Genomic DNA, 27,740 nt, shown 5'->3' on the forward strand with positions numbered 1-27,740 from the left:
TTTTCAGGAATAAATTCAACACGTAAGGAGGGGGGTCCCCACAAGGGGGGGGGGGGACAGACAAGCAGGGAAGAAAAAAAGAAGGGGAGCAGCAGAAGAGGGAGAGGAGGAAACAGGAAGGGGAGAAGGAGAAAGAAGCAAACACAAACGGGCCATGCCAGGCCGATCTAAGCCATACTTAAAAAGGTATACCAAACATATCCATATGCAGTGTGTAAATATAACAGTATACAAGTGTACATGTAAAAAAAGTTACTTCCCGTCCACCGAGAGACTTCTAGGAATGGTAGGCAAGCATCCGGAGGGAGGAGCCAGGCGCAGCACGGCAGACAGATCCAGAAGGTCCGATCAGGGGGGCAGTCAGAGTATCAAGTAGGGGGGGACATCTTAAGCAACCAAGGGCTCCACACTAGTTTAAATTTGTGTGGACAGTCATGCAGGTAGTAAGTGATCCTTTCCATGTTAGCCACAAACCAAATGTAATTATTTAGCGCAGAAACAGTAGGAGCATCGGGAGACTTCCAGTTCTTGGCTATCAAGGATTTAGCTGCCACCATTATATGGGAAAAAAGCTTATTCAGGGGCGGGTCAAGATCCGGGTACGGCCGCGCCAACAGAAACACCCAAGGATCCAACCCGAGGGGAAGGCCAGAGAGGGACTTCAATAATTCAAGCACCGTATTCCAAAATTGAGCTATACGGGGGCAAGTCCACCAAATATGGAGGAGAGTTCCCCGATGCCCACATCCTCGCCAACACACCGGGGTGGCAGAAGGGAACATCCTAGACAATTTATCCGGGGTATAATACCACCGGTAATACAGTTTATAGGATGTTTCCTTAAGTCTAGTTGATATAGAGCTTTTAGCAATGCCCTCTCGTACCTCCTCCCAACAGGGATCGTCCGGTGGGGGGCCCAGGTCCCTCTCCCACTCCCGCTCATGGCGAATCTGCGGGCCCGAGGAAGCCCCAACTAACATTGAGTATATTAGCGAAATTAGACCTCTACATATAGGTTTCGTGGTGCAGAGCGATTCAAAGGGGGTGAGATCCCGCTGGACTTCGGGTTGAGGTAGGGAGAGTAAGAAGTGTCGGATCTAGAAGTATTCAAAGAAGGGAGGGGAGAGAGTGGAAAACTTACATTTGATATCGGTTAGCGTCATCCAGTTATCCCGGAGGCGGAGATCATGTACCACATGGACACCCGCACTAAACCAAGGGGTGAAACGAAGGGTTGAAACCCCGGCTGGAAAAACTGGATTATCCCATAGGGGGGTGAGAGGGGAGCAGGGGGAGGACAATTTATATTTCGTGAGGGAGTTATGCCAGAAAGATAGATGGAATTTGAGAGACGGAGAAGAGTCCGCCAGAGTGAGCTGGTACGGTTTGCCCAGGCCCCAAAGCGAAGCCAATGAACGGATCCTTAGGGAGAGAGCCGCCATGTCCACCCAGGCAATAGAGCCACGGGGCACAAAGGAAGCCACTATTTGGCTCAGGTGACTAGCCAGGTAATAGAACCTGACATCCGGGAAACCCCGGCCACCTGCGGAACGAGGAAGTCGGAGAACTGCAAAAGCTATTCTTGGAGGTTTATCGTTCCATACAAACTTCACAAATGAGGCCTGGGCATCCCTAAGAACCCTCTCCGGGACCTTGACAGGTAAAGTTTGAAAGAGGTAGAGAAGTTGCGGCATGACTGTCATTTTGAGGGCAACTATCCTACCCAGCCAGGATATGATATGGGACTTCCATCTCGACAGGTCACCTTTGATCTTAGCGAACATGCGTGGGAAGTTTTCAGAATATAGGGAGCTATAGTGAGATGTGATATAGACTCCTAAGTACTTTATCTTATTGGTTTGTCAGCGGAGGTCATAGGAGGCATGCAGGTCACGTTTAAGGTCTCCTGAAACATGTAACATGGCTTCAGATTTAACAAAATTAATTTTATATCCCGATAGGGAACCATACTCCTCTATAATCTGATATAAGGCGGGGAGTGAAGACCGTGGCTGAGTGAGGGACAGCAGTACATCGTCTGCAAAAAAGGAGATCTTAAACTCCTGAGAGCCCACCCTCACTCCCCGGATTCTACCAGAGTTCCTTATCACAGCAGCCAGGGGTTCTATGACCATAGCGAACACCAGGGGGGAGAGAGGGCAACCCCTGCCTTGTACCGTTGGACAGTGGGAAGGGAGCGGACAGCACTCCGTTGGTGAGGACCTTAGCTATAGGGGAGGAGTAGAGGGCAAAAATTCAGCCGATATCCCAAACGCCCGCAGGGTCTGAAACAAGAAGGGCCACGATATACGGTCGAACGTCTTCTCAGCATCTAGTGAAAGGACAATAGACGGGGTGCATCTGCAGTTCAATCGTTGTATTAGATCTATCGCTCTTCTAGTGTTATCCCTGGCCTGACAGCCAGGAATAAAACCAACCTGATCATAATGTATCAGGCCAGGGAGCATGCCATTGAGACGGGTAGCTAAAATTTTGGCATAAAGCTTAATGTCCAAATTCAAAAGGGATATCGGCCGATAGCTAGCGCAATCCCGGGGGTCTCTACCCTCCTTGTGGATAACTATTATTCTGGCCTCCAGCATGGTGCTCGGGAATGGGGTGCCATGCAGTACAGCATTGAACAATACTCTGAGACGTGGGATTAAAATGGGAGCAAATTTCTTATAATATGAAGCCGAGAAGCCATCAGGCCCTGGAGCTTTGGAAGATTTAAAGGACTTCAGGACGGCAGCAATTTCCTCATCTGTTATATCATTATTCAGTTCTGAAGTAGCATCGTCAGACAGTTTGGGAAGTTTAGCCTTATGCAAGAATTCAGAGATTAAAACATCTGGGGGGCCAGAACCTGGACTGACAGGATTTAAAAATTGTAGAGCTGAGCATAAAACTCCTGAAATGCTTTATTAATGGCATCCGGGGTATACGTGATCTCGCCTGACGTAGTATGCACCGCCAGAATATTATTCCGAGAGCGTTGTGCACGTAGGCGAGATGCCAGCATCCTATCCGCTTTATCTCCCTTCTCATAGAAGGACTGGTTAAGCCTCTGGAGGGGTTTAGCCGTGCGTTCCGACAAGAAAAGAGACAACTCAGACCGCGCCCTCAACAAAATCTCTAAATTGGCAAGGGTAGGGGAGTCTAGTGAACAAGGAGAGGAAATTCAAGTCCTGTGACTTCTTATACCTAGCAGACTGACTTATCAAGTGACCACGGAGAACAGCTTTATGCGCTTCCCATAATATGATAGGTGAGGTCTCAGGGAGGTCGTTGAGTAAAAAATAATCAGTAATGTGGCCTTTAATCAAATCAGTAATTTCTGGGTTATGTAATAGGGAGTCATTCAACCGCCAAGAGGCGGGAGGGGGGCGGGGAGCAATAGAGTGGAGCTCAGCAGTGACTGGACAATGGTCCGACCATACCATAGGAAGTATACGGGTAGACTTCAGTTTAGCGGAAAGGTCCCGGCTGAGTAGGATCATATCTATCCTAGAGTAGGATTTATGTACAGGTGAGTAGAAAGTGTAATCTCTAGTAAGAGGGTCAGTGAGTCTAAAGGAATCAAATAGTAATTGAAGCTTCAAAAGATCTAACAGTGCGAGAGATCCCGGGGACGGGCGTTTAGGGGTGGAAGGGAGAGAGGAGAGAGGGGAGGATCTGTCTAACGAGGCATCCAGGACCTCATTAAAGTCACCGGCCACTATGATCTCCCCTTGGCGGAGCCTAGATATGATCGAGTTCAAAACCCTAAAAAAGGCAGCCTGATTTTGGTTCGGAGCATAGACATTGACAAGGGTACACAGGGTATTGTTAAGCTTCCCAACAAGAATCAGCCATCTACCAGATTTATCTGCATGACTGTCCAACAACTCAAACGTAAGGTGAGCAGCGAGCAAAATGGAAACCCCCCTTTTTTTGTGCGTCGCATCACAAGCATGAAATGTATGTGGAAAGAGTTTAGATTTTAAATCAGGGTGGAGGGACTTTTTAAAGTGGGTTTGCTGCAGGAAGACCAAATCTCCTCTTGCCTGTTTAAGAGAAAGAAAGAGCTTGGTGCGCTTGGTGGGGCTGTTCAAACCTTTAACGTTGTGGGAAAATATCCTAAGGGCCATGACAATCACCTCTCTGGAACGCCTCGTCACCTCCCTCCGGACACCACACCACTGCAATAGACCAAACGGAAAACATCATAAACATTAGAAACAAACATGGCAACCGGCCGTCATCAGTGAACGGCTGAGTGAAAAAAAAGAGAAAAGAGAACAGGCAGAAAGAGTTCGGGGAAAGCAGGGAAGAGGGGAACGTTGGGGACCAGGAGAAACAACATCTGGTCTAACATGCCGGTCAGGAAATGACAGAGAAAAGTCACTAAGTGACAACAACCGGACTTGGGTATAAGACCCAGTAGGGGGGACGCAACCTAGCCAGGCCAGGCGCATTGGGTACAGCGGACACTCAACATGTGTCCCGAGTCCAGGGACCAGTAGCAAAAGGGGATAAGAACGGGACTTATTATCCTAGAACCTACTACCGATTAGGGCAACTATTAACGATGGCGAGACTATCCAAGGCTTGAACGAGTCAAGCCTGGGGTAGGTAACAGCGCCAAACTACCCCTAGGCAGGGGGCGTCAGGTCCCCCACAGGGGGGGGAGGGGGGGTCCCACCCCCATAAGGGGAGACGAGACATGATAGAAACCTAAGGTGGTCTAATACAAGAAAAAGAGGGGCTTTTGCTCTTATACGCACACAGAAGGCATGGAGCAGGACGTGTCCAAAAATCAAAGCTGAAAAAGAAAGACTAAAGAAAGAAGAGATTAGCCCCTCACAACATATGCATAGACAAAAATACAAAACCACAGAACGAAATGGCATCGGGACATGTACAACATCAGGTGGCAGGGCCAGCGGAAGCAGATTTCCGCGCAGAGGGCACTTTCGTCCAGTCCCGGTTCAAGGATCGTCGAGGGGTGGCAGTCGACTCCATGGGCGAGGCCACATGTGCCCGCTGCGGGGAGACAGATGAAGCCGGTGGGGGGGGGGGGGGGGGCCACGGTGCGCAAACGTCCTTGCTCTTCAGCCAGGTCCCTCGCCGAGTGGAGACGGTTATGATGCCACACCAAGATGCGAAAGGGGAAACCCCATCTGTAGCGAATGCCATTGTCCCGAAGCACCGAGGTGATCGGTTTGAAATCTTTTCTCTTGATCAGAGTAGCAGGAGCAACGTCTTGGAAAATTTGGAGCGAGTGGCCCAGGAATAGCAAGTTGGAAACCTTCCTAGCTTCTCTGAGGATAGCCTCCTTAGTCGTATAGTAGTGGCATCTCAGGATGACATCCCTAGGCATAGCAGAGTCTTTTGATCGAGGGCGTAGAGCTCTATGGGCCCTATCTAACAAGAGCTGGTCCTCTGGAGTCGACGGCGATAAGTGGACAAACAGTTTTTTGAGGTAATCTTGCAGGGACGTCATGTCGACGTCCTCGGGGACGCCTCTAATGCGCAGATTATTACGTCGCGCCCTGTTGTCCTGGTCTTCTTGATGGTCCAGGATATGCTGGATCTCCTGCTTTAGACCATGAATGACGTCGCTCATGCCCTGTTGGGTAGTGATCACTTCATCCACTCTAGTCTCCAGGTGGTCCGTTCTGTCTCCAAGTTCGGCAACGTCTGTTTTAAGGGAGACTATAGCCGTGTGCACCTCCGCCTGCACCGCTTGGATAGATTTCCTTGTCTCTCGTATCTCACGGAAGAGCAGCTGTAGATCTTTCTGGGTCAGCGGGGAGTGGTCCGAATCCTCCGAGTCCGAAACATCAGGGTGCGAGGGGGTTGCCGGACCTGGAGAGGTAGCATGGGAATAGGCAAACTTTTTAATGCTTTGGGTCAGGTCCGCTACACGTTGTTTTTTTGCCTTTTCCAGGCATGGTGAAACCCAGAGACCGAACACCTGAGAAAAGCCACCGCAACACGGAGCTAGGTAAATCCCGGTAGCAGGGAGACAGTCCCGAAGTTATTCAAACATAGATATCGGTAAAAGGAGGTCCCAAGACTCAGGGCACGTTCCAAAGGGTCACATGTTAAGGGAAGCAAGCTTCATCCAGGCAAAGCAATCCCATCGAGAAAAGCTGCCAGCAGGTGGAGCTCCAGGGTCAGTTATCATAGACGGTGTGACACAGCCGGGGCTTTGAAAGCATATAATAGGGACAGAAATACTCCCAGCACGTGGGGCACAGGGGGAGCTCCCTCAAGAATCCCACAGCGTGACGCAGCACGTACAGGACCCCAACAGTGGGGAAGGGAGCCAGCTAGGATAGGGATAAGTGCTATAAGGGGTGGGAATCCCTTTTTTTATCCCCAAAGCACTATTTTACCCCCCAAAGATCCCAGGTGACAAGGGGCAGAGCCCAGCCCGAGGGGGGCCCCAGCCACGGACCAGCCAGCAGCCAGGGAACCCCCCAGTTACCCCCAGCTATCAGGGGAAGCAGGAGCTCCGGTTGCCCCTAACCAAGATGGCCGCCGGCGTTAAGGGAGGGCAAAGAATCCTGGGCCCAGCACCCTGCGACACCTTTAGGCCGGGCTCTCCGGGCGCCCGGCGCCAGGCAGCACAGTGCCTCTGCAAGAAGGGGGGCCCAGCCCGCTCCACCGCGGGGACCCCCGGTCCGGACCTCGGTCGCCAGGAGCGCGCGGCAGCCGCCGCCGTCCCCTCAGTTCCCGGCGTGGCAGGCGGAAGCAGGCCCCGAGGCGGACGACAGGCACGGAGCCCGCTCGGCCACACCACAGAGGACCAACGAGCCTGCCCAGGAGTGGAGGGAGCCGCAGGCAACAGGAGTCCAGGCGCCGGGTGAGTCAGGCGCAGCCACAGTATGTCGCGGCGGGGATCGCCAGGTACGGGGCACAGCAGAACTCGAGCCCCCGGCTTCTGGAAGGTGCGCAGGCCCCAACCTGCAAGGAGGCAGGAGGCCTCCTCCGGCTCCGGGACTCTGCTCACCAGGATCAGGGGAGATAAGGGCAGGATACAGTTAGGCTGGAACAGGCTGGAACAGGGCCAAATGAAGTAGTTTTGGGGAGGAATATACAAGAGCTCTCCCCAGGAACGTCTGCCCTGCCTGCCTGCCAAGCCACGCCCCCTGGACGGGTTTTTAAATAAATTTCTACACTTTTAATGCACTATTGGCGCTCCCTGCTTTTTTCAATTTCTTGGTATATATATATATATATATATATATATATATATATATATATATATATATATATATATATATATATATATATATATATATATATGGAAAATCGAAAGTGGTCAATGCGCTGCTTCCCCTCTGTCTACAGTCAGATATATAACAAGAAGTCTTTCCTATAATCTGTCGGCTTTAGCACCCGGATTCCACAGGAAAACCTATGGACGGTAGCTCAGTCCTTCGGAAGGCCACCAGGTTTTAGTGCAATAAAGTCTGGAAAAGGAAAGTAAAGGACAAGCGCCTGATGGTGTAGTAATTTTAACCTTAGTTTTGTATCACGACAACACTCATATAGGTATTCTGCGTACCAGATGAGGGGTTTTCTATCATACACATCAGATACTGCTATTTTCGATCTTCCATCTGTTGCTCACAGCATAGAGGGTCTACAAGTAAACATAAAGAACACCTCTCATGGTGCAATATTGTTGTTTCAGAATAAGACCGTTGGTCACCTCTACGGGTAATATCGTACCGGAAGGCTGAAGTATAACAGCAAATCATAGGGGGTCTTTATCCTCCAATGTTCAAAATGCAATGGAATCTTCACTGCAAATACGCTTTTTGAAAAACGTATAATCCAGTTACCTTCTCCGGATTATGCCTTGGATTTTATTTCCAAATTAAACAATGCATTTTTCCAGGCCAGACATTAAATAAATTTCTCTTTCAACCACTAGGGGACACTGGAGTCCTATACAGTAGGGGTGTGAAGCTTGCAACCAGAGGTGTGGCACAATCTAAAATTAGCATCGTCTGCCCAGCCGGCTCTTCCCCCTTCACATCCCCCCTCCCTCAGTTTGGAAAATTGTGCTGGAGGTACAGCACGTGGGAGCACTGAGCTGACTAAAACTTTAATTATAGCTGCGTCGACCTACTGAAAAGGGGGACAAGGCTGATTACATTTGGAGAGACAAAGATCCCTTTTGAAGGGACCTGCATCTCTCCACAGGAGATCCTCGGCAGTTTCTGAGTGAGTACTGGTATGATCAGGGCCCTAGTATAGTAATGTAAGGAGCTGCTAGCTAGTATTAGGTTTCCCTAACGAATCCCGCTCTGTATATCTTAGTTTTGCTTAGTTAGAGCGTGGGGCTGGGCGGTCTCCCATATCGGCGGCGGAGAGGAGCTGTGCGAGAGACGCTGGGATGCGCAGCGGTGGGACCGGGTGAGTGAGATCCCATGGCGCGCGCTGGCCAGAACACAGTGTATGCCGCGCGGCTGAGGAGAATCCTCGCTCGCGTGGGGGAGCAGCGCAGGGATGTCCTTCTCCGGCAGGTACAAATGTGTAGAGAGACGCCGCTGGGGGACTGGATGAGAACGGTCCCGCAGGGCGCGCGCTCTGGCGGGGGACAGACAGCAGCAATGAAGGACGGATCACACGGCTAAGATCCCTCGGCCGCGTGGGGAGACTTTATACCGTGAACTCTGCGCTTTCAAGAGGGGCTCTGTGCTAATATAGTTAAAGGTTTTGTTGGTTGAGTTGTGTAAACCACCTGGGGTGTAGTAACGTAATTTATTATTATTTTTTTCAGTGGCAGCCATATTAATTATACATGCAGGCGCCAACCTGAGGGGCAGGATGGGCCATCCCCCCTCTGTGAAGAACATAGGGGAAGGTCTTTTATTACAGGGATAGCTCCCCCTGCTGGTCTGACTTGATAATTAGGCTAACAGCTCCCTCTGCTGGTATAGACTATATATTACGTTATGTGAGGCTCTCCTGAAAAGTACTTATAATATATTAATTATATTTTCAAGGGAATTCTCTTTCAAAGATCCTGAAGAAAATACACTGAAGCAAGCGGATACCAACTCTGTAGCTGTATCGTAGCTGATTTACAGTTGGGGTTGCGAGTCGGCTGGTGTTTTAATTTTTTTAATTATACATTTATTTTGGCCTGCTCTAAGAGCACGAGGGTTGGCAGCTCCAGGGTGTGCGACTCCTGCTTAGACAAGGACGCTCCACCTGGGAGCAGTGCTCTGGCTAGGTCATGGGAAGACAACCTTGCTAATAGAATCTCCAAGGAGATGGCCGAATCACACAAGCAGCAATCGGAATGTGCTGCGGGATTCTCTAAGACGATGGAGGAATTTCTCATCAAGTTAACGCCACCCGCACATGCAGAAACGAATGTGCGCAAGGCAGTTAAAAGACCTCTTCCTATTATACCGGAATCAGAGGAGGAAGAGGGTCTTTTCATTGATACAGAGGAAGGCGAGTTAATTGAATCTACCCTAGACGCCGATTTTCCAGAAGAGGACACGGCAATCTCGGGTCTTCAGTCTTTAATTGAAGCGGAGAAGGAGATCCTAAACTTTAAAAAGGTAGAAGTAGTAAAGGAGCCAGAAGAATTCGAATTGTTCGAATCCCAAAAGCCGCGTTCAGCGGCGTTTCCCATTCCTAAATACCTCCACTCACAAATGGAGGAGGCTTGGAAACAACCTGACAAACGCTTTAAATTTTCGAAAAGGTTTCAAGTGACTTATCCCCTACCTAAAGGTGTAATGGATAAGTGGGAGAATCCACCAGTAGTGAATGCTTCCCTAGGAAGGTTGTCGAAGAAGACAATCTTACCAATACCTAATGTAACGACTTTAAAGGATGCTTCAGATCGTAAAGTTGACACAGCTTTAAAGTCAATTTTCGTAGCGGCAGGTGCAGCAGAGACCTGCGATCGTCTGCGCTTGGGTCAACAAGGCCATGGGAGCATGGTCTGGACGTATTGTACAGGCTATTGAGGAAGAAAATAGCTTAGAAGAGATTACCCAACTGGCGGAACACATTTGAGAATCTGCTTCATATTTGTGTCAAGCCTCAAAGGATATTAGTAGAATAGCATCGCGAATCTCCGCATCGGCCATATCGGCTAGACGGATTTTATGGCTCAGAGAATGGCAAGGAGACTCTGACACCAAGAAGGCGGTAGAATCCATCCCCTTTGGGGGTGAGATGCTTTTCGGTTCAGAGTTGGACAAGTGGATTTTGCAGGCTACAGCAGGGAAATCCACCTTTCTGCCTACTCCTTATACGAGAGCCGCTCCACAGGTTAGGAGAGGTTATTCGGGACCAGCGTTTCATTCATTTAGATCGCAGTCCTTTCGAGCCCAAGGAAGTGGTTTCGGTACACAAGTACGTGGGGGCAGAGGTAGAGGCCACTCACAGGAAGCAACCAGAAAGCAGAATAAACCTACTGACAAAAACCTTGGCATGACAGCCTCCCGGCTCACCTGGGATCCCCCTTGGTGGGCGCACGTCTGGAAGGTTTTCGGGACATCTGGGCCAACACCTCACCAGAACTTTGGATAAACGACATAATTTCACAGGGGTACAAACTGGATTTTCAACAGAGGCCTCACAGTCAGTTTTTTACAACAGGATTGCCTTGGTGCCCTCAGAAAGCAAAAGCACTACTGACAGCAATTCAAAAGTTGCTACGGTCAGAGGTCATTATTCCAGTTCCCGCTTCTCAGAGAGGAACGGATTTCTATTCCAATCTTTTTGTCATGCCAAAGCCAGACGGAACGGTCAGACCGATACTCAATTTAAACGTTTTAAAACCAGTTTCTAAGGGTCTAGAAATTCAAGATGGAATCAATCCAGTCGGTCATTGCAGGCTTAGAACAAGGCGAGTTCATGGTATCCATGGACATAAAGGATGCATATCTGCATATCCCAATCTCAACTCCTCACCAAGCTTACTTAAGGTTCGCACTGGTGACGGATCACTACCAATTCAGGGCCTTGCCATTCGGTCTATCATCAGCTCCAAGAATCTTTACGAAGATCATGGCAATCATGGTTGCAGGTTTGAGACTGTTGGGGATCACGATTATACCTTATCTAGACGATCTACTGATCAAGGCATCATCTCAGGAACAGCTGATCAAGGATGTTCGGACATCTCATCAATTTCTCATTTGACATAGGTGGATTGGGAATTTCCAGAAATCCAACCTCATGCCGACTCAACGGATTCAATTCCTCGGTCTCATCTTGGACACGGTACAACTGAGAGTATCCCTACCAGAAAACAAGGTCCAAGACCGACAGAGATTAGTGGCTCAGGTACGGAGGACACAGACGGTTTCTCTACGTCGTTCGAAGCTCTCCAGTACGGCAGACTTCATTCCCGACCATTCCAGATGAACCTCATTGCTCAGGGAGCAGGGTCGCACTGGCTTCTACATCGAAGAATCAGACTTCCACCGTGCATATGAACCTCCTTAATTTGGTGGTCGTTGCACAGGAATCTCGCAGCAGGCAAGAGATTCGGCATTTGGGATTGGAGGATCCTAACAACGGATGCCAGTCTCAGAGGCTGTGGTGTTGTCCTGGAGGACCATCAGTTTCAGGGCAGGTGGATGGTACTGGAGAGCAGACTACCCATAAACATTCTCGAGCTGAGAGCGGTTTACAATCCGCTTCTCTTAGCCGAAGACCAAGTCATGGGTCAACAATTAAAGATAAAGTCGGACAATGTCACAACGACGGCTTACATAAACCGGCAAGGAGGAACAAAGAGCAGGATGGCGTTACAGGAAGCCACAAAGATCTTGTTGTGGACAGAAAGGCGAAACATCATCCTCTCGGCAGTGTTCATTCCAGGTGTGGAAAACTGGGAAGCAGATTATCTCAGTCGCCAGGACATGCATCCGGGAGAGTGGTGCCTATATCCACGGATTTTCAACATGGTGGTGAGGAGATGGGGTCTACCTCAAGTCGGCTTAATGGCGTCTCGGCAAAACCATCAGCTGCCCAAATGTGTGTCCAGGACAAGAGATCCAGCAGCAGAAGGAGTGGACGCATTAACAATTCCTTGGAGTTACAGGAGGGTTTAAATTTTCCACCTTTCCCCCTCATACCCAGGGTTCTGAAAAGGTTGAAACGAGAGCGAGTGTGGGCGATTCTAATCGCACCAGATTGGCCCCGCAGGATTTGGTACTCAGACCTGCGAGGGTTACTAGCGGGAGATCCTTGGCGGTTACCTCAGAGAGAGGACCTGCTACCTCAGGGACCGTTCCAACACCCAGACCTGAACAGGCTGCGTTTAACGGAGTGGCTATTGAAAACCGGATCTTAAGGAACAGGGGGATACCAAGAACGGCCATTCCTACGATGATTGCTTGGAAGCCGGTCACAGCCATGCACTACTACAGGATTTGGAAGAGGCACATGGTGTCAAGAACGTGGGTGGAATTCGACGAACTTTCATTTATCCAGACTTCTACTATTCCTTCAGGCCGGTCTAGATGTAGGACTGAGGCTGGGCTCTCTGAAGGTTCAAATTTCGTCTCTCTCCATCCTATTTCAACAGCGGTTAGCATCCTTGCTAGAGGTTCAAACCTTTTTACAGGGGGTTCTGAGGATACAACCCCCTTTTCGTCCTCCTACTGCACCATGGGACTTATATATGGTGTTGAAATTTTTGGGATCATCAACCTTTGAGCCGTTAGCAAGAACAGACCTGAAATATCTCTCTTGGAAGGTCACATTATTGCTTGCCTTGGCTTCGGCCAGGCGGGTTTCTGAGTTGGGAGCCTTATCGTGTAGGAGTCCTTTTTTAATTTTTCATGAGGATAGGGCAGAACTCCATACAAGAGCAGATTTCCTTCCTAAGGTTGTTTCGGGGTTTCATGTAAACCAGCCAATCTTTCCAGGGTCTCGCAGATGGGGACGTGTCCTTGGATGTGGTCCGAGCTTTACGGGTCTACGTAGAAGTTACGTCCTCCTTCAGAAAGTCGGACCATTTGTTTGTTCTTTATGATGGGCCTAGGAAGGGTTGGCCAGCATCTAAGCAGTCTTTGTCTAGATGAATTAGACTTGCCATTCAGCAAGCTTATATTTCCAGTGGCAAACAGGTTCCAGTTCAGACGGGTGCTCATACCACCCGATCAGTGGGTGCCTCATGGGCGGCTGCCAGAGGTGCTTCCACTACTACTACTGCAGAGCGGCGACGTGGCCCTCCCAGCCCACAGGTTCGCAAAATTTTACAAGTTTGATACCTTTGCGTCCGGAGACTCTAAGTTCGGACGTTTAGTTTTGCAGGCCACCGACAGCACTCCCTCCCTGGGGGATAACTTTGGGACGTCCCTTACTGTATAGGACTCCAGTGTCCCCTAGTGGATGAAAGAGAAAAGAGGATTTTGGTACTTACCGATAAATCCATTTCTCTGAATCCTCTAGGTGACACTGGACGCCCGCCTCGGTGCTGTCAACCTGCTGTGTTCAAACAGTTCGTACAAATAGCGTTAGTTTTTCGGTTAAGAGTTTCTTGGATGCTGTTTGATATGATGTACGGTTCGGTTCCTTGCCATGTGCTATAGTATCATGTCCTATTCTCTCAGTCAAATTTTCCAAACTTAGGGAGGAGGGATGTGAAGAGGGAGGAGCCGGCTGTGCAAACAATGCTAATTTTAGATTGTGCCACACCTCCGGTTGCAAGCTTCACACCCCTACTGTATAGGACTCCAGTGTCCCCTAGAGGATTCAGAGAAATGGATTTATCGGTAAGTACCAAAATCCTCTTTTTTCTTCAGCAAATCCCTACCCCAACAGTCATCATCAATAGCAATTTAGTGAGGTAAATGGGGTTATGGCCCATACACACTCTGAGATTCGGGCTATGCCCGATTCTCACTATGCGACAGGTTCCAAGTCGGCACATAGTCAGTATCGCAAGCACACTCATCATGTGCTTGCGATACTGACTATGGGGGTCATTCCGAGTTGTTCGCTCGTTGCCGATTTTCACGATGGAGCGATTAAGGCAAAAATGCGCATGCGCATGGTACGCAGCGCGCATGCGCTTAGTATTTTAGCACAAAACTTAGTAGATTTACTCACGTCCGAACGAAGAATATTCATCGTTGAAGTGATCGTAGTGTGATTGACAGGAAGTGGGTGTTTCTGGGCGGAAACTGACCGTTTTCTGGGAGTGTGCAGAAAAACGCAGGCGTGCCAGGATAAAACGCGGGAGTGTCTGGAGAAACGGGGGAGTGGCTGGCCGAACGAAGGGCGTGTTTGTTTGTTTTGTCAAACCAGGAACGAAACGGGCTGAGCTGATCGCAGTGTAGGAGTAAGTCTCGAGCTACTCAGAAACTGCTAAGAATTTTCTATTTGCAATTCTGCTAATCTTTCGTTCGTAATTCTGCTATGCTAAGATACACTCCCAGAGGGCGGCGGCCTAGCGTGTGTAATGCTGCTAAAATCTGCTAGCGAGCGAACAACTCGGAATGACCCCCTATGTGCGATTTTGGCTAAGTGTCAATTTTGACTATCTCTTCTATAGAGATAGTCAAAATTGACTTGCCTGCACAGTCTCTCTATTCTTGCGATGCCGGACGCGCGGGACGGCGGATCGGGATCGCAAGGTGGCTTTCACCTTGCGATCTGCACTAACTTTTCTTACGATTTTGACTATATAGTCAAAATCGTAAGAAAGAAATCTCACCGTGTGTACACACCACAAGCCAGATCATTTTTTTTTCCCACCCAGACAGTTTTATATGAACGAATCACAAGTAACAGAAACAGGGTAGTACAGAGACTCATATAATGCCGTGTATGTAATCCATGAGGACAGCAAGGAAATATGTGACAAAGGACAACACATGATAGGGTTGCACTATGCTGTATGTCATGACTGCCTGTTTGAACAGCATATACAATACAACATAATTATTATTTTGTTTCAATACTGCCTAATATCCGGATTAATATTAAAGCTAGGATCATGAACTTTCTGCCTTTAAAACAGTCAAGAAAGCCCAGCAAGGAATGGAATATGGTAACTCTGATAGCTTGATGTCAGATGCATTTTCTATGTATACAGTGTGTAAGTAACTACTTCTTGCAATGAATGGGAATGTTTTCATTTTCATATACAGTGTATCTGTAAATAATGCAAGCTGCCTTTACACAGTGGACCATAGTATATTTTAGGTTTGGCCCCTTTAAACAGTGGACAGTGTTTGACAACCTGCACGTGCTGTACGTAGAGCTCAGAAGCTGGAAACAACCAATTTATGGACAAGTTGTATAATACAAAATACTTATAGAGAACCGTGTGACTACAAAGATGGACATATTTGGCCAACAACTAGAAAACAAAGAGAAAAAAAAAAGCCTCTCACACGGAAAACATTCATGCAGTGGTGTCTAGTTACCTGCTGCCATATAGCTATATAGATGTCATATGATCACACTTTAAACAAAGCTGAAATCCTGCACACATCCAAAAGGAAGAAAGATTTCCACACACACCGCTCACATGATCCTACAAGTATTTATAGTATACAGTTAACAGTATCCAGCTGTGGAAAGAGCATCATCTCTGGCAAATCCTAGCAAACAAACGTGATTAATAGGGAGTACTTCCACTGGTTTGCCCCTAGATCACAAGACACTGCCTTAGCTCGCATTTCCTAAAATGTGACTTCCTTGCCAAAAGACAATATAACTTTTTTAGCAATGCTGCTGTAATGTGATCTCTCTCCAGCGTGAGCGTCTGGATTTTCAGAAAGTAACAGGAAAAACAGGAACGAGGACAACTCTGTTAAATTCACATTACATCGCAGTAGTCCGTAAGGAAACAGTGTTAGTGTAAACCAGGCTTTCCCAACCTCGGTCTTCAAGGCACACTAACAGTCTAGGTTTTAGTGATATCCATGCTTGAGCACAGGTGACTTAATTAGTACCTCGGTTACTTTGATTTAACCATCTGTGCTGAAGCCTGGATATCATTAAAACCTGCACTGTAAAGGGCCCTACACACTGGCCGACATGACAGCACGATATGAACGATCTCGTTCATTAAAGAACGAGATAACGTTCATATCGTGCAGTGTGGAGGCTCCAGCGATGAACTATGCGCGGCCCCGCGTTCGTTCATCGCTGTTCCCCCGTCGGCTGTACATGCAGGCCAATATGGACGATCTCGTCCATATTTGCCTGCACTTCAATGCAGCCGGGTGACAGGGAAAATGAGGAAACTTCACTCCCCCCGTCACTGCCCCCCGCCGCCGGGTCGCCCGTCGGCCGTATCCGCCGTCGGGCAGCTCGACGGCGGATCGGCCAGTGTGTAGGGCCTATTAGTGTGCCTTGGGGGCTGAGGTTGGGAATAAACCCATGATATTCATCTGCGTTTATTTTCTCGCCTTTATCTAAACATCATACAGATATGGAGACGTAAGTCACCGTCTGAAATGCTTGTAAAAGTTTAAAAATAAAATGATCTTTAAGAAAATAAATAAATAAAACACATATTATTATTATTATTATTATTATTACCAGTTATTTATATAGCGCACACATATTCCGCAGCGCTTTACAGAGAATATTTGGCCATTCACATCAGTCCCTGCCCCAGTGGAGCTTACAATCTATATTCCCTAACACATGTACACGCACACACATTCATGCTAGGGTTAATTTTGTTGGGAGCCAATTAACCTACCAGTATATTTTTGGATTGTGGGAGGACACCGGAGAACCCGGTGGAAACCCACGCAAGTACGGGGAGAATATACAAACTCCACACAGGTAGAGACATGGTGGGAATTGAACCCATGACCTCAGTGCTGTGAGGCAGTAATGCTAACCATTACACCATCCGTACTGCCCCAAATAAATATATATATATATATATATATATATATATATATATATATAAATATGAGAGAGAGAGAGAGAGAGAGAGAGAGAGAGTTATTGTAGGCTCCTGCATTGCTGATGCGTGTAGACTTTAACCCTTATACATAAACCATGCAGATGATGGGAATTGTACTCCGATTTACTGTATATGGTCAGTATAACATGAAGCAATGTAGTGATAATTGCTATCATAATGTTATGGAAGGGTGGTCCTCCTTTAGACTGTATCACAGTCCATGTACTAAAGTGCAGGTTTAGACAAGTGGAGATGCTGCTCAAACAATCAGATTCTACTTATCTAGTACCATCTAGAAGATAATGGCCAGAATGTGATTGGTTGCTATTCTATAAACCTGTAAATATACCCCCATTACCCTAACAGAGAAATATTGCATATACTACTAACCTTTTGGCTGGTCAGTTCCTTTCTCAATCTTTCCAGTTCCTTTTCCTGGATGTGAGGCTTTGACGGAAGATTGCCGTCCATTTTAGAATCATTCACAGGTAAAGATTCAACAGACGTGTTATCTGTAGTGTTCCGGTTCCTGTTTACACCCAGCAACGGACGTCTTGGTTTGGGAAATGGGAAACCAAGTCCTGGATAAGAAAAATTAACACAAACAGAGATGAGCCAAAGATTTTATCTTTATATCATATAAAAATAACAGACATTTATAGGACAGGTAAAAGAAATCAGATATTTTGTGTATGTTAGCACTAGGATATTCGTTTACAGCATTAAAAAAAAAGACCTCTATCGAAGAAAAAAGCAGGAAAATCCTTTTAATATCTGCAGCCCAAATGTCAGTATTTACAGTTTGAGATCATGGGTATAATACAGGTGTGAACAAAAGTAGGCAGCATTGCTGGCACAGAAATAAATGCAAGCATTGATGTAACCGCAGAGTGACAGACATCGATACAAGTGCACTACCCATTATGTATACAGTTTTTAGAAGTTACCATCATAACTATTAACGGGTGGTCTTCAGTATGCCGACTGACGGGATCCCGGCGCACAGTATACCGGCCCCGGGATCCCGACAGCCGGCATACCGACACTTATTCTCCCTTGTGGGGGTCCACGACCCCCCTGGAGGGAGAATAAAATAGTGTGGCGCGCGTAGCGCGCCACCGTGCCCGTAGCGTGGCGAGCGCAGCGAGCCCGCAAGGGGCTCATTTGCGCTCGCCATACTGTCGGTAAGCCGGCGGTCGGGCTCCCGGCGCCGGTATGCTGGGCGCCGGGAGCCCGACCGCCGGCATATCGTAGTGAACCCCTATTAACACCAGCCCTGTATCTAGTGCAAGTGATCTGTCTCAACTCAGCATAGCCGACTTAACATCCAGCCCACATGCGGGCGTTTGGGGGCGGCGACGCATAGCAGGCGTGTTGTGGCAGTTTTTGGGGCAGCCTGATGACGTTGACTGCATTTTCTGCGATTGGAAACATGGCAGCAGTGTCCCTGCATACGAATCCTGGTGCGTATGCAGGGGGTCGTCCTCTATTTGGGCTCCTGCAATGCGATCGCAATACAGGGCGGTGCCACACATGCTGGGCGACCCCCAGCACGCAATTTGATCCTTAGCAGTTTTTGCTACTTTAGCTCTGAATAACCCCCATAGTTAGCTGTTCTTACTCTAGCAGGGAGCCACACAGCACAAGAGATTACCATTTATGCAGTTTACTTAAATATATGATGCTGCAATTAGCAAACTAAAAAGGGTGCAACAATGTAAAGGAGTGCTCCCAAAGTGGTTTTATGTACTTTTTCCTATCAGAGTGCAATCCTGCAAAAGGCCAAATAAAGCATCTAGAAGGCGTAACGGGGATGTGCACACAGACGTCAGGTATATTTACACAAACGTTATGCACTGCGCATGCGTGTTTTTTCCTGACATTCAGGTTTTCCTTGTTCTTATAATTAGATGGTGCTTAAATGCTGCTACTATTATCTACAGACAGATTTCCCTTAAAAAGCGGATAATAGCGGCTTCTATAAAGGCACGCTAAGTGCCACACGTTTCAGTGTTGCTAATTTCATTTTTTAATGCAAAGAACAGTAACTGTGAAAAAAGGTGGGAAGTGTTGCCAATGCATAAGTTTTAACATAAGTTGCATGTATATAGGTTATTGTAAGTAAAGCAACAGAAAAGGTGTGCAGTGCATACATGAAATGTACAGAGGTAAAAGAAGAAGAGATGAATGGGAGATTTAGTCACAGAGTAAGTGCTATATCTCAGCTCCTGCACATTAAGGGACTCTGCACCTGTGTTCCCTTTGCCTCCTTCCACGGGAGGTTTTCTCCTCTGCTCATGCAGAAGTGACTCCTCCAGCTCCTTAATGGTTGGGTTCAGCAGCTCCCATTCCTCATTGGTGTAGAAAACACTCTTCCTGCCATCATTGCCACTTCGGCCAGGTCGAAGGTTTTGCACTGAGTTTCTAACTCAACACAATCAAAAGCCGTATTAGAGGAAGTTATCAGTTAAGTAGCATACATGGGAACATTTAACGAACATGCAGATAACTTGCAACTGCTTAACAAAAATACTGAACAAAAGACCCTTCCACTGTGGTCTGCAGATATATAGGTCTTTGTACCAGGCTGAAAGTGTGCGACAAGACAAAGCCCACACTTTTGTGTTATGTGGCATTTTTGGGGAGAACAAAAGGAAGGAATATACAGGAGATTACAAAAAATTAAAATAATCACATTCAATATGGTCTCCCCTGGTTTGAAATAAATTGCTATATTTCTAATTGTTATAACGCTCATTTGGTTTAAGCACAGGAATGCATGTATTCTTACAAATATCAACTAGGAACATCACACTACCATTGAATTAAAAACAGGACAGTAACAAAAATGTGACTTATTCTTTAAAACAAATTCCATTTAATTATTTATTCATGTTTCACAAATAAGAGCTGATTCTGAGTCAGGTGCAGTGACGATAAGTTTTTACATGCACCCGATTGCCTCTGTACACAGACACAATGCAGATTTTAGTGGGAGTTACCCAGAGGTAATGGGTGAGGAAAAACAGATGCATGCTAACGTTGCATCTTATGCAAGTGTTGAAGGCTTGCCAATCAAAGTGGCTATGTACAGAGACGCACAAATATGATAGTGGTGTCTAAAGACGCACCAGACGGCAATGCGGCATCTAAAGACACTGTGAGTGGGTGTCTCAGTACATGCACATTTGGACACATGCTTTTACACAGCGGCGTCTCTATAGAGGAGGGGACCCATGTGCAGACTCCGTGTGTGGGCTCCCTCCTCTCCCGTAGCAGTCGCGCCACTTCTAGCGCTTTGAGCGCTGTAGACTCGGGCACTGTGCCAGAGTCTCTAGTGGTCAGTGCGCTAGCAGCGGCTACAGGAGAGGAGGGGGCCCACACACGGTCAGCGATGGACTTGGAAAGGTAAGTATAGGAGAAATGGGTGCAGTGTGTGCCCCCCCTGGACTCACCGCACACATTGTACCCATTATAGAAATGCCAAAGGACATTACCATAAAGACAAAGATACCCCACTGCAGTAAAAAGCCTCATCTGCAACCAACTGAGAATCAGCCCCATAAGAACGTCACTCTTCTTGTAAGAACAGCCAGACTGACAATGGATACTTAATAGGACAACATAATAAAGACATTTTAAAATATTGCTAACATTGCTGCCAAGTAAGGATCTGTAATATATTTGTTCTAGGTTTCTGTAGAATGGTTGTCTAAAAGATATCTTTTAAAAGCAAATCAAGTGGCAGTTATCAAATTAATAGTCACAAAAAGTGTTGTAGCCTAGTGACAGTGACACTCCTATCATAGCAAATGACTACAGCTACTGGAATGAACAGCAGTGGCCTATACACTTACAGTATAGGAAGGAAACACGTCCTACCCTTTTTAAACATGCTAATATCATCCACATAGTCACTGGCACAGCTGACAGTGTTTTATAGGAGTACATTTATCAAATGTCAGTGTCCTTAATTAATTAACAGTAAGAGGTAGAATGACTCAATGGCATTAACATGCTCGCTTTAGGAAACCTACTGACCTTTACCTAAACCACACAGCCGTTCCTGTGTCTGTACCTGAACACACACAAGTATTGTTGTGATATTGGCTGTTTTCTCTAAGCACTGGGAGGAAATCCGTCCCATGGACACAGAGTATGTGAGAATTTCATTACTTGTTTGCTTTCTGCAGATTACAGATTACAAAACCTCCAGCTCTGTGTTGTAATGCACACAGCCATCAGAGATAACAGTAGGTTCTTAAGAAAAGGGTTTCAGTTTCCAGTGATAGAATCACATTTCTTTATGAAACGTCTGCACTTCCACACAATTCTGCAAAGTTGTGTCATCTGATTCTAATAGAGGCACTATGCCTCTGCAATAAGTTTGTGATCAAGCTAGTGCTCTCCCACTATTATTGTTCAGTCATGTTACTGTGCATTGTTATATTCTGGGTACCTGATATCATTACTCCACTGCCTCAGCAGACCATGCACAGGAGCGGAGTGACAGGATCCTTGGTCAGGTGATTGGTCGCCGAGTACACCTGGACACATTTCAGCAATGAAATGGGTTCGAGCCTGCTCTGCAGCATCATTAGCATATGAAGTACTCGGGTACTCTGCAATAAAAACAGTGGGAGACAAACTGTACTGAAGCAAATATGTAAAGTGAGCAATGACATAAAAATAATTATATAATAGATTTGTGTAATATATATAATAAGATTTTAAACCTACCGGTAAATCTTTTTCTCCTAGTCCGTAGAGGATGCTGGGGACTCCGTAAGGACCATGGGGTATAGACGGGCTCCGCAGGAGACATGGGCACTATAAAGAACTTTAGATGGGTGTGCACTGGCTCCTCCCTCTATGCCCCTCCTCCAGACCTCAGAGAACTGTGCCCAGAGGAGACGGACAGTACGAGGAAAGGATTTTTGTTAACCTAAGGGCAAGATTCATACCAGCCCACACCATCCACACCGTATAACCTGGAATATACGCAACCAGTTAACAGTATGAACAAAACAGCATCAGCCAAAGACTGATCTCAACTGTAACATAACCCTTATGTAAGCAATAACTATATACAAGCCTTGCAGAAATATGTCCGCACTGGGACGGGCGCCCAGCATCCTCTACGGACTAGGAGAAAAAGATTTACCGGTAGGTTTAAAATCTTATTTTCTCTTACGTCCTAGAGGATGCTGGGGACTCCGTAAGGACCATGGGGATTATACCAAAGCTCCAGACCGGGCGGGAGAGTGCGGATGACTCTGCAGCACCGATTGAGCAAACATGAGGTCCTCACTAGCCAGGGTATCAAACTTGTAGAACATTGCAAAAGTGTTTGAACCCAACCAAGTTGCTGCTCGGTAAAGCTGTAATGCCGAGACGCCTCGGGCAGCCGCCCAAGAAGAGCCCACCTTCCTAATGGAATGGGCCTTAACTGAATTTGGTAACGGCAATCCAGCCGTAGAATGAGCCTGCTGAATCGTGTTACAGATCCATTGAGCAATAGTCTGCTTAGAAGCAGGAGCGCCAACCTTGTTGGCTGCATACAGGACAAACAGTGCCTCTGTTTTCCTAACCCGAGCCGTCCTGGCTACATACATTTTTAAGGCCCTGACTACAGCAAGAGACTTGGAATCCTCCAAGTCATTCGTAGCCACAGGTACCACAATAGGTTGGTTCATATGAAACGATGAAACCACCTTAGGCAAAAATTGAGGACGAGTCCTTAATTCTGCTCTATCCACATGGAAAATCAGATAGGGGCAAAGCCGCCAATTCGGACACCCGCCTTGCAGATGCCAAGGCCAACAACATGACCACCTTCCAAGTGAGAAATTTTAATTCAACCGTTTGAAGAGGTTCAAACCAGTGAGATTTTAGGAACTGTAACACCACGTTAAGGTCCCATTGTGCCACTGGAGGCACAAAAGGAGGCTGTATGTGCAGCACTCCCTTTACAAAAGTCTGGACTTCTGGGAATTCCTTCTGAAAGAAAATTGATAGGGCCAAAATCTGTACCTTAATGGAGCCTAATTTTAGGCCCATATCCACTCCTGTCTGTAGAAAGTGGAGAAAACGGCCCAGATGGAAAACTTCCGTAGGAGCATTCTTGGATTCACACCAAGATACATACTTTCTCCAGATACGGTGATAATGTTTCGCCGTCACCTCCTTCCTAGCCTTTATCAGAGTAGGGATGACTTCTTCCGGAATGCCTTTTCCAGCTAGGAATCGTGTTCAACCGCCATGCCGTCAAACGTAACCGCGGTAAGTCTTGGAACACGCAGGGCCCCTGTTGCAACAGGTCCTCTCTGAGAGGAAGAGGCCACGGATCTTCTGTGAGCATTTCCTGAAGATCGGAATACCAGGCCCTGAGGCCAATCTGGAACAATGAGTATTGTCTGCACTCTTTTTCGTCTTATGAGTCTCAATATCTTTGAGATGAGTGGAAGAGGAGGGAACACATAGACCGACTGAAACACCCACGGTGTCACCAGGGCGTCCACTGCTACTGCCTGACCTGAAACAATACCTCCGAAGCTTCTTGTTGAGGCGTCACGCCATCATGTCTATTTGAGGAAGTCCCCAATGATTTCCTATCTCTGCAAAAACTTCTTGATGAAGTCCCCACTCTCCTGGATGGAGATCATGTCTGCTGAGGAAGTCTGCTTCCCAGTTGTCCACTCCCGGAATGAAGACTGCTGCCAAAGCGCTTATGTGATTTTCCGCCCAGCGCAGAATCCTGGTGGCTTCCGCCATTGCCACTCTGCTCCTTGTTCCGCCTTGGCGGTTTACATGAGCCACGGCTGTGACGTTGTCTGATTGAATCAGAACCGGTAGGTCGCGAAGAAGATTCTCCGCTTGACGTAGGCTGTTGTATATGGCCCTCAATTCCAGTATGTTGATGTGTAGACAAGCCTCCTGGCTTGACCATATCCCCTGAAAGTTTCTTCCTTGTGTGACTGCTCCCCATCCTCGGAGGCTCGCGTCCGTGGTCACCAGAACCCAGTCTTGAATGCCGAACCTGCGACCCTCTAGAAGGTGAGCACTCTACAGCCACCACAGGAGAGACACCCTGGCCCTGGGGGACAGGCTTATTTTCTGATGAATTTGAGGATGGGACCCAGACCACTTGTCCAGAAGGTCCCACTGAAACGTCCTCGCATGAAACCTGCCGAAGGGGATGGCCTCGTAGGTCACCACCATCTTCCCCAGTACTCGAGTGCATTGATGGACTGACACTCTTTTCGGTTTTAACAGGTCTCTGACCATGTTCTGAAATTCCTGGACTTTTTCCATTGGGAGAAAACCCCTCTTTTGTTCCGTGTCCAGAATCATGCCTAAGGAAGATAGCAGAGTCTTTGGAACCAACTGTGACTTTGGTAGATTCAGAATCCAGCCATGTTGCTGCAGCACTATCAGGGATAGCGCCACGCTTTTCAGCAACTGATCTCTCGATCTCGCTTTTATCAGGAGATCGTCCAAGTACGGGATAATTGTGACTCCCTGCCGTCGCAGGAGCACCATAATTTCCGCCATTACCTTGGTGAAAATCCTTGGGCCGTGGAAAGCCCAAACGGCAACGTCTGAAACTGGTAATGACAGTCCTGTACAGCGAATCTCAGGTACGCCTGATGAGGAGGATATATGGGGACATGAAGGTATGCATCCTTTATGTCTAGTGACACCATAAAATCCCCCCCTTCCAGGCTGAAGATAACTGCCCGGAGCTATTCCATCTTGAATTTGAACTTTTTCAAATACAGGTTTAGGGATTTTAGATTCAGAATGGGTCTGACCGAGCCATCCGGTTTCAGGACCACAAACAGGGTTGAATAGTACCCTTTCCCCTGTTGAACTAGGGGAACCTCGACAACCACTTGTTGTTGACACAGTTTTTAAATTGCAGCTAAAACTATCTCCCTTTCTGGGGAAGAAGCTGGTAAAGCAGATTTGAAAAACCGGCGAGGAGGCAAGTCTTCGAATTCCAGCTTGTAACCCTGGGATACAATTTCCATTGCCCAAGGATCCATGAACCCAGACGTGGCTGAAGAGTCGAAGACGTGCCCCCACCGACGCAGACTCCCTCAGTGGAGCCCCAGCGTCATGCAGTGGATTTAGTAGAAGCCGGGGAGGACTTCTGCTCCTGGGAACTAGCCGTAGCAGGCAGTTTTTTTTCCCTCTTCCCTTACCTCTGGCGAGGAAGGAAGAGCCCGACCTCTTCTGGACTGGACTGCATCTGATATTGCGGCATTTTCTTTTGCTGTGGGGAAACATAAGGTAAAAAGTAGATTTACCAGCGGTAGCTGTGGAAACCAGGTCCGCGAGACCTTCCCCAAATAAATCCTCACCTTTGTAAAGTAAAACTTCCATATGCTTCTTTGAGTCGGCATCACCCGTCCATTGGCGGGTCCACAGGGCTCGCCTAGCAGAAATCGCCATGGCGTTGGCTCTCGAACCTAGCAGACCAACGTCTCTCTGAGCGTCTCTCATATATAAGACTGCGTCTTTAATGTGACCTAAGGTCAATAAAATGGTATCCCTATCCAGGGTATCAATGTCTGCTGACAAAGTATCCGACCAAGCCGCAACAGCGCTACAAACCCAAGCCGACGCTATTGCCGGTCTGAGCAGGGCACCCGTATGTGTATAAATTGATTTTAAGGTAGTTTCCTGTCTGCGATCACAAGGATCCTTGAGGGCTGCCGTGTCTGGAGACGCTAGCGCCACCTTTTTGGACAAGCGCGTTAACGCCTTGTCCACCCTGGGTGGGGATTCCCACCGTAACCTGCCCTGCGCAGAGAAAGGATAAGCCATAAGAATTCTTTTGGGAATCTGCAGCAGCCTAAATCTGCAGTTTCTTGTCTGGAGTTTCCCAAGCCTTTTCAAATAACGCGTTCAGCTCATGAGATGGAGGAAAGGTTACCTCAGGTTTCTCTTCCTTAAACATGTGTACCGTCTTGTCAGGGATAGAGGGTATTCATTTTTAATTTTATTTTTAATTATGTTTTATTTTATTCCGATATTTTGTTTTAGTATATACTGCATGATGGGGTCATATTTATTGATAAGGTAGTAAAACATCCTTTATTGCAATAATCATATAATGAATACTTTTGGCCACCCTTGGGTGTAACCTCGCATCATCGTAGTCGACACTGGAGTCAGAATCCGTGTCGGTATCAGTGTCTGCTACTTGGGACAGGGGACGTTTCTGAGACCCTGAAGGGTCCTGTGACACAGTCAAAGCCATGGATTGACTCCCTGTTCTAGCCCTGGACTCTGCTTTGTCCAATCTCTGATGTAATAAAGACACGTTTGCATTTAAAACATACAACATATCCAACCAATCAGGTGTCGGCATTGCCAACAGAGACACCACAATCAATAAGGCCCTTTGGAGAGACAGAGAGAGAGTATGCCAGCACACAACCAGCGCCAACTGCCACTGGAAACAAAATTCCCAGATAAAACAGCGCATATATTATATATATATATATATATATATATATATATATATATATATATATATATATACACATACACACATACAGGTTGAGTATCCCATATCCAAATATTCCGAAATACGGACTTTTTTGAGTGAGAGTGAGAAAGTGAAACCTTTGTTTTTTGATGGCTCAATGTACACAAACTTTGTTTAATATACAAAGTTATTAATAATATTGTATTAAATGACCTTCAGGCTGTGTATATAAGGTGTATATGAAACATAAATGAAATGTGTGAATGTACACACACTTTGTTTAATGCACAAAGTTATAAAAAATATTGGCTAAAATTACCTTCAGGCTGTGTGTTTAGGGTGTATATGTAACATAAATGCATTCTGTGCTTAGATTTAGGTCCCATCATCATAAGATCTCATTATGGTATCTAATTATTCCAAAATACGGAAAAATCCGATATCCAAAATACCTCTGGTCCCAAGCATTTTGGATAAGGGATACTCAACCTGTATATATATATTCCAGCAATTTTGACCGGCACGCCATAAAACAGTAACAGATAGTACCTGGGTGCCCCCTCCGAACCTCTAGGGCACAATGTACAGCAACACAATTTTTGAGAGGCACTCCTCGGCTTTGTAAATAATTTCCACAGCTACAACTGCATGCTTTCAACGTTTCAGGTGCACTTTATTAGCACCTTTCGTCAGGATAAAGACAGATACAGACATCTTACCTTAAATACCATGTGCAATAAAGGATCAGGTCTCTGCTCCCCCTGCACTTCCTGGGACGGTGTGTGATGACATCACAACTCATCCAGCCGGCATCCTTTATTGCACATAGTATTTAAGGTATGATGTCTGTATCTGTCTTAATCCTAACGAAAGGTGCTAATAAAGTGCACCTGAAACGTTGAAAGCATGCAGTTGTAGCTGTGGAAATTATTTACAAAGCAGAGGAGTGCCTCTCAAAAATTGTGTTGCTATATATATATATATATATATATATATATATATATATATGTTAGCCAGTCCCTAGATGTTTATTATTGCTGCCCAGGGCGACCCCCCCTGCGCCCTTTAGTGCCCGCTGTGTGTGTTGTGTGTGGGAGCAATGGCGCGCAGCATTACCGCTGCGCGTTACCTCAGAGAAGATCTGAAGTCTTCTGCCGCCTTTGAAGTCTTCTTTCTTCTTATACTCACCCGGCTTCTATCTTCCGGCTCTGTGAGGAGGACAGCGGTGCGGCTCCGGGACGAACGGCGAGGGTGAGACCTGCGTTCCGACCCTCTGGAGCTAATGGTGTCCAGTAGCCTAAGAAGCAGAGCCTATCATTTAAG

General features: G+C 47.0%; 1 protein-coding gene across 1 annotated transcript in view; it reads right to left on the bottom strand.

The window, feature by feature from the left end:
* LOC134932265 (TBC1 domain family member 2B-like) overlaps nucleotides 1-21,538 on the bottom strand; it is a 95,994-nt gene extending 74,456 nt beyond the window's left edge. The window contains exons 1-3 of the mRNA XM_063926551.1: nucleotides 21,378-21,538; nucleotides 19,170-19,342; nucleotides 17,309-17,499 (exon numbers count right to left, since the gene is read on the bottom strand). Of these exons, the coding sequence (XP_063782621.1) occupies nucleotides 17,309-17,499; nucleotides 19,170-19,342; nucleotides 21,378-21,475 (462 nt within the window). The 5' untranslated portion in view covers nucleotides 21,476-21,538. The remainder of the gene's footprint in view (nucleotides 1-17,308; nucleotides 17,500-19,169; nucleotides 19,343-21,377) is intronic.
* Between the last annotated feature and the right edge of the window lie 6,202 nt (nucleotides 21,539-27,740).

This window comes from Pseudophryne corroboree, chromosome 6 (assembly GCF_028390025.1).
Source record: "Pseudophryne corroboree isolate aPseCor3 chromosome 6, aPseCor3.hap2, whole genome shotgun sequence".
In the NCBI taxonomy this organism is placed as follows: Eukaryota; Metazoa; Chordata; class Amphibia; order Anura; family Myobatrachidae; genus Pseudophryne; species Pseudophryne corroboree.